This window comes from Calidris pugnax, unplaced genomic scaffold (assembly GCF_001431845.1).
Source record: "Calidris pugnax isolate Ruff unplaced genomic scaffold, ASM143184v1 scaffold289, whole genome shotgun sequence".
Lineage (NCBI taxonomy): Eukaryota > Metazoa > Chordata > Aves > Charadriiformes > Scolopacidae > Calidris > Calidris pugnax.
In genome coordinates, this window is record NW_015091339.1 from 121,285 (window position 1) to 127,859 (window position 6,575).

At 50.5% G+C, this 6,575-nt stretch overlaps 1 protein-coding gene across 1 annotated transcript in view; it reads left to right on the top strand.

Annotated features, from left to right (window-relative positions):
* The window catches only part of ASB13 (ankyrin repeat and SOCS box containing 13), a 23,382-nt gene that overhangs the window by 11,802 nt on the left and 5,005 nt on the right, over window positions 1–6,575 (top strand). The window contains exon 3 of the mRNA XM_014960998.1: window positions 3,017–3,204. Within this exon, the coding sequence (XP_014816484.1) occupies window positions 3,017–3,204 (188 nt within the window). The remainder of the gene's footprint in view (window positions 1–3,016; window positions 3,205–6,575) is intronic.

Genomic DNA, 6,575 nt, shown 5'->3' on the forward strand with positions numbered 1-6,575 from the left:
AAAAATAATTAGAGGAAGCACAGGACGGTTTTGGGGGTGGGCAGGATAGTTTGGGGATGTGCAGGATGCTTTGGGGGTGGGCAGGACGATTTAGAGGTGGGGAGGATACTTTGGGGATGGGCAGGATGGCTTTGGGGGCCGGGAGGGTGGTTTAGAGGTGGGCGTGATGGTTTTGGGGATGGGCACGATGGTTTAGAGGTGGGCAGGATGCTCTGGATGGGCAGGGCGATTTAGAGGTGGGCAGGATGGTTTTGGGGGTGGGAGGATGGTTTAAAGGTGGGCAGGGTGGTTTGGGCACAGGCAGGGTGGTTTTGAGGGTGGGCAGGATGGTTTTGAGGATGGGCAGGACGGTTTTGGAGGTGTGCAGGATGGTTTGGGCTCAGCAGGACGGTTTAGGGGGTGAGTGGCCTTTCCCGAAGAAAGGGATAAGAGGAAGGTGAGGATGCTCTTAGGAACCACAGAATCATAGAATTGTCCAGGTTGGAAGGGACCTTGAAGATCATCTAGTCCAACCATCAACCCAACTCTGATAAAACCCCCTGCTTCTGGGCTTGGGAATTATCATCGTTCCTCCACGAGCTAATGTGCGTGCGTGATCTGAAGAGGAGGTGTTGGGGAGCTGGAGGAGAAGGGATGGCTCCATCCTTGGAGGCAGATGGCGGGTGGGAGCCATGTAACACCCCAGAGGACCCAAATCCTGCCTGCCCACCGGGTTACCTCTGCTCAGTGGCTGGCAATCCGAGGGCTCCATCCTCATTTGGGCTTCTTGCTTCTCCTGACACATACCTCAGCATCATGTTATTTTTTGGGTCTGCTCCATCTTTCATAACCACTGGTTTGTGTTAACATTTACTGTTTTCTGCTGGTAATTAAATGCTGTGTTTAGGGATCACAGAATGATATGGGGTTGGAAGGACCTCTGGAGATCATCTAGTCCAACCCCCTGCCAGAGCAGGTTGCACAGGAACGTGTCCAGGTGGGGTTTGAACGTCACAAGAGAAGGAGACTCCACTTCCTCTCTGGGCAGCCTCTTCCAGGGCTCTGCCACCCTCACAGGAAAGAAGTTTCTCCTCGTGTTTAGGTGGAACTTCCTCTCTTCACATTTGTGCTTGTTCCCTCTTGTCCTGTCCCTGGGCACCACTGAAAAAAGCCTGGCCCCATCCTCCTGACACCCACCCTTTCAGTATTGATAAGCACTGATGAGATCCCCCCTCAGTCTTCTCTTCTCCAGACTAAAAAGACCCAAGTCCCTCAGCCTTTCCTCATAAGAGAGATGTTCTAATCCCCTCATCATCCTCAGAGCCCTTGACGGAGAGAGGGATGGTCACTGAAGTACCTGACAAGGTGTTTACTTTTATAAAAGTAAGGCACATCACCCTTTTTCTCCCACCCCAGAGAAGTGAGTTCCTGCCTTCAGGAGGGGATCTTACAGAAATGTACTCAAAGGGGAGGAATTAGTGCTGCGACTTCTATTTTGCTGATGGTTTTTAGTATTGATCTGTTTGCAGACAGATACTGCTCCTACTGAGACCCATGTTTTTACAGAGAAGATGCATTTATCTTGCTGAAGGTTGCGTGAAAATGCATGGGGCTGTTCTTTACTCGTTGCTTTCTGGAAAGCAAAACGCACCTGAGAGGAGATGATGCTGTCGGTTGGTGCTGGAAAACTAAGCCCAGACTTGCCCCATGTAAGTGTAGATGCTGAGCCAAGGAATCAAAGCTAGAAACTTAGTTGTTGAAGAAGTTTGGTGGAGTCTCCATCTCTGAAGACATTCAAAACCCCGCCTGGACACGTTCCTGTGGGACCTGCTCTGGGTGGACCTGCTTTGGCAGGGAGTTGGACTAGATGATCTCCAGAGGTCCCTTCCAACCCTGTATCATTCTGTAATTCTGTCATTGATTCTGTGAAGTTCTGTTGACTTTTTGGAAAGATAGTTTTTAGGTGGGCTGAGTCGCTCTCTGGAGTTGTCCCATTTCCAGTGATTTTTAGATGGAGCCGGGAGGGACAGTGCTCCTGGCACCAAATGTTTAAGAGCTCGTTGGGATGAAGCTGGACCTAACGAATGCTGCTGGGGTTTGTACTTGGATAAATTTTTGAACAGCTACAGCAAGGTAGTCCAGAAACCATAAGTGAACGTTATGAACAGTCCCTGCGAGGGCAGCGGCCAATGGGGACCCCACAAACACAAAGCACCCACTTTAAAATCCCACACTGAGTGGGGGGCATGGTGAGGAATAAGCTTCTCATTCCCAGTTCCCTCTTCCAGCTGCCAGCCGGCGTTCCCCACCTGCTTTTCTCCAGCACAGACACTCATTTGCTCCCCACGCGTGATTGTCCCATGCTGGGACTGTTTAGTATGAGGAAGAGGAGGCTGAGGGGAGACCTCATCACTCTCTACAACTACTTGAAAGGACACTGTAGAGAGGTTGGTGCTGGTCTCTTCTCACAGGTAATTATCATAGAATCATAGAATCGCCCAGGCCAGAAGGGACCTCCAAAGGTCATCTAGTCCGACCTCCCCGCAGTCAGCAGGGACACCCCCAACTAGACCAGGTTGCCCAGGGCCTCATCGAGCCTCTCCTTGAATATCTCCAGGGATGGGGCCTCAACCACTTCCCTGGGCAACCTGTTCCAGTGCTCCACCACCCTCCCAGTGAAGAACCCTCTCCTAATCTCCAGTCTAAATCTGTTCCCCTCCAGCTTGAATTAACGACAGAACAAGAGGGAACGGCTTCAAGCTCCAACAGGGTAGGTTTAGACTGAACATTAGGAAGGAATTTTTCATGGAAAGAGTGGTCGGGCATTGGGAGGGAGGTGGTTGAGTCACCATCCCTGGATGTGTTTAAGGGACGTTTAGATGTGGTACTGAGGGATATGGTGTAGGGGAGAACTTTGTAGAGTAGGGTAGATGGTTGGACTCGATGATCCCAAGGGTCTCTTCCAACCTGAATGATTATTCTATGATGATTCTATGATTTTATTCATTTCCTTCTTTATTTATTCTTTCCTCTCTAGGCTTCTGGGCCGATCGAACCCCGGTTCACGAGGCAGCCAGGCGGGGGGAGATCCTGCAGCTGCAGCAGCTGATAGAGAGCGGAGCCTGCGTCAACGCCGTCACCTACGACTCCATCACCCCCTTGCACGAGGCCAGCCTGCGAGGACAAACGCAGTGTGTCAAGCTCCTGCTGGCTGCAGGAGCCCAGGTGTGTTTTTCGGGTCTGGTCCAGCTGGATGCATCATCTTGATGTCTGGAGTTATTTCTTGGGATCTGGATTCTCCCTACCTGGCTCTAGGCTCTTCTTCATCACCCTGGGCTTTCTCGACAGTCAGCAGAGGGTGACAGGCCTCTTCAGAGGGTGTTTGGGCTTGATGAGGACTTAAAAAACTGCCTGGGAGTATTTTTTTCTCTATCTCTCCCCCTCTCTCCTCACTGACTGTCAACAGAGCCCAGAGGGACTAGAAATCTAATTTAGATGACTCAAATATCTAAAATTGGCTGGGTTGAGTCAAAAGGTCAGAAGAGGAGCAGGGGACATGTAGCTGCCAGTAGGGATTTATTTGTTTGTTTCTTCTTCTATTTCATTAATTGTATTATGGAAACAAAAAGTCAGCTAAACAGAGGCTTTGGGTAGAGCTGGCGACGACTGTCTTCAAGGGCTTGTGACTTCTGGCAGCTGTTCTCAGAGCAAAGCCAGTGAAGGGCTTTGCCCAGGGAGGTGGTTGAGGCACCATCCCTGGATGTGTTCATCAGACGGGTTGATGTAGTGCTGGGAGATATGGTTTAGTGATGGTGTTGCTTTTTATTTGTTGTGTGGGTGTTTATTTTTGTCAAAATTAGGTTGACGGTTGGACAAGATGATCTTTAAGGTCCCTTCCAACCTAGAAGATTCTGTGATTCTGATTCTGTGGAGCACATGTGGGCTCCATGACCCTTCTCAGTGCCCAGTCAGCCAGATTGGCTGAGCGTTCTGGTGAAACTGGGCTTTGCAGTAAAGCAGAGAGGAGTTCTCAGCCGCCATGCTTGTAAACTCCACCAGGAAAGTGGTAGAAAAATATAACGATGGAAATAACAGCCTGAACTTATCATAGAGTCAGAGAATCGCAGAATGGTTTGGGTGGGAAGGGACCTTAAAGTTCATCTTGTTCCAGACCCTTGCCATGGGCAGGGACACCTCCCACCAGACCAGGTTGCTCCAAGCCCCCTCCAACCTGGCCTTGAACCCCTCCAGGGATGGGGCAGCCACAGCTTCTCTGGGCAACCTGGGCCAGGCTCTCACCACCCTCACAGCAAAGAAGTTCTTCCCCAGATCTCATCTCCATCTCCCCTCTTTCAGTTTAAAAAGTTCCCCCTGATCCTGTGGCTCTGCTCCCTGATCATTGATTCTGTGAAGTTCTGTTGACTTTTTGGAAAGATAGTTTTTAGGTGGGCTGAGTCGCTCTCTGGAGTTGTCCCATTTCCAGTGATTTTTAGATGGAGCCGGGAGGGACAGTGCTCCTGGCACCAAATGTTTAAGAGCTCGTTGGGATGAAGCTGGACCTAACGAATGCTGCTGGGGTTTGTACTTGGATAAATTTTTGAACAGCCACAGCAAGGTATTCCAGAAACCATAAGTGAACGTTATGAACAGTCCCTGCGAGGGCAGCGGCCAATGGGGACCCCACAAACACAAAGCACCCACTTTAAAATCCCACACTGAGTGGGGGGCATGGTGAGGAATAAGCTTCTCATTCCCAGTTCCCTCTTCCAGCTGCCAGCCAGCGTTCCCCACCTGCTTTTCTCCAGCACAGACACTCATTTGCTCCCCACGTGTGATTGTCCCATGCTGGGACTGTTTAGTATGAGGAAGAGGAGGCTGAGGGGAGACCTCATCACTCTCTACAACTACTTGAAAGGACACTGTAGAGAGGTTGGTGCTGGTCTCTTCTCACAGGTAATTATCATAGAATCATAGAATCGCCCAGGCCAGAAGGGACCTCCAAAGGTCATCTAGTCCGACCTCCCCGCAGTCAGCAGGGACACCCCCAACTAGACCAGGTTGCCCAGGATCACAGCTTGCAAACATTTCAGCCCTATGGGGACACATCTCCTGTTGAACACAGAATGCAAAGCCCTGTGTTTTCGGGTGAATAAAGCTGGTGTTGGGTGCTTTTATCCCGGGTGGCAGACATGGGACAAGATGTTTGGCAGGTAAAATGCCATCTTCTTGATGCTCTGTCAGAAAACCTTGAGCCAAACCAGTAGCTTTGCTCTCGTGAGCAGAGGAGTGTTTGTGTTTTTTCCCTCTGATCCAAGAGGATGGGATAAATTGAGATGAGATAAATTGAGATGGGATAAATTGAGATGAGATAAATTGTTCTGATTAAGACACAATACCATCTCAACCAGGAATTCCCATCCCACCCCTCTCCTGGTTGTTCAAAGCTGCTGGAGAAGGCTGTCAGGTAGGAAGAAAGTGCCAGGGACTGTTGGGCAACGTTGCTGCCAGCTCTGCTCCTTGTCCCTCTCACGGCCTTTTCCAGCTGGAGGGTCTGTCTAGGGCACAAGAGAAAACTGCAGGGGCTAAAATGATGTCCCAGGTGGTGCACAGCAGCCACTTATTGCTCCTTCTGTCCTCTCCTCGAGCATCTTCTGGACGTTATGGAGCAGGAGCAAGCATCAGGGGTGGCTGTGATGGCAGCAGAGACGTGGGGAGCAGCAGAGGGACATTTTAAGTGTAATTCTTCCCCTGAACTTCCACTTGAATGGGCCTAACGGTGGGAAAGCCTGAATATGAAAGCAGCAATGTCCCTCTTGGATGATTGTGACCACATCTCTTAATGGTTTTGTGCCTCAGTTTCCTCTCTGTAAGGTGTAATACCTCCTCTCTCCTCCCCTTCACTTGTTTTTGTTATATGCTGTCCTGGACAGAGTTTCCCTTCGACTACGAAGGCTGTGGGAGGCAGAGGCAGCGTTTTTGACAAACAGGTAGTTACTTAAATACGTAGCTGTGAGCTCTTGCTTAGCTTTCCCTCGTTAAGCCTTTTTCCTGAGGCTTGGTGATGACTGCCCGTTAAGTTGTATCGTTAGCGTTGGCAAAAGTCAAGGTGGAGTGGTCTTGAAGGTGACCTAATTAATCCGCCCCGGGGCAGGATCAGCGACGCAACCAGCTCCACCAACAGCAGGTGATTTAGTGCAAACCCTTGAATTCAGGTTTTTTGACCTGACTCTTCTGCCAGACCCGGCAGCTCTAGCTCGGTGCCGTGTCGGTGTGACTCGTACTTCTTGTGTCATCACAGAATCATAGAATGGTTTGGGTTGGAAGGGACCTCAAAGATCATCAAGTTCCAACCCCCCTGCCCTGGGCAGGGACACCTCCCACTAGAGCAGGTTGCTCAAGGCCCCATCCAGCTTGGCCTTGAACCCCTCCAGGGATGGGGCAGCCACAACTTCCCTGGGCAACCTGTTCCAGTGTCTCACCATCATGATTAACTGGCATTGCCACCCTTCCTGCAAAGCATGACGGGGCTGATGATTTTGGGGAAGCAGGTCAGAGCCGGAAAGCACGATAAACTGTGCAGTCCATCCTAGGCAGAC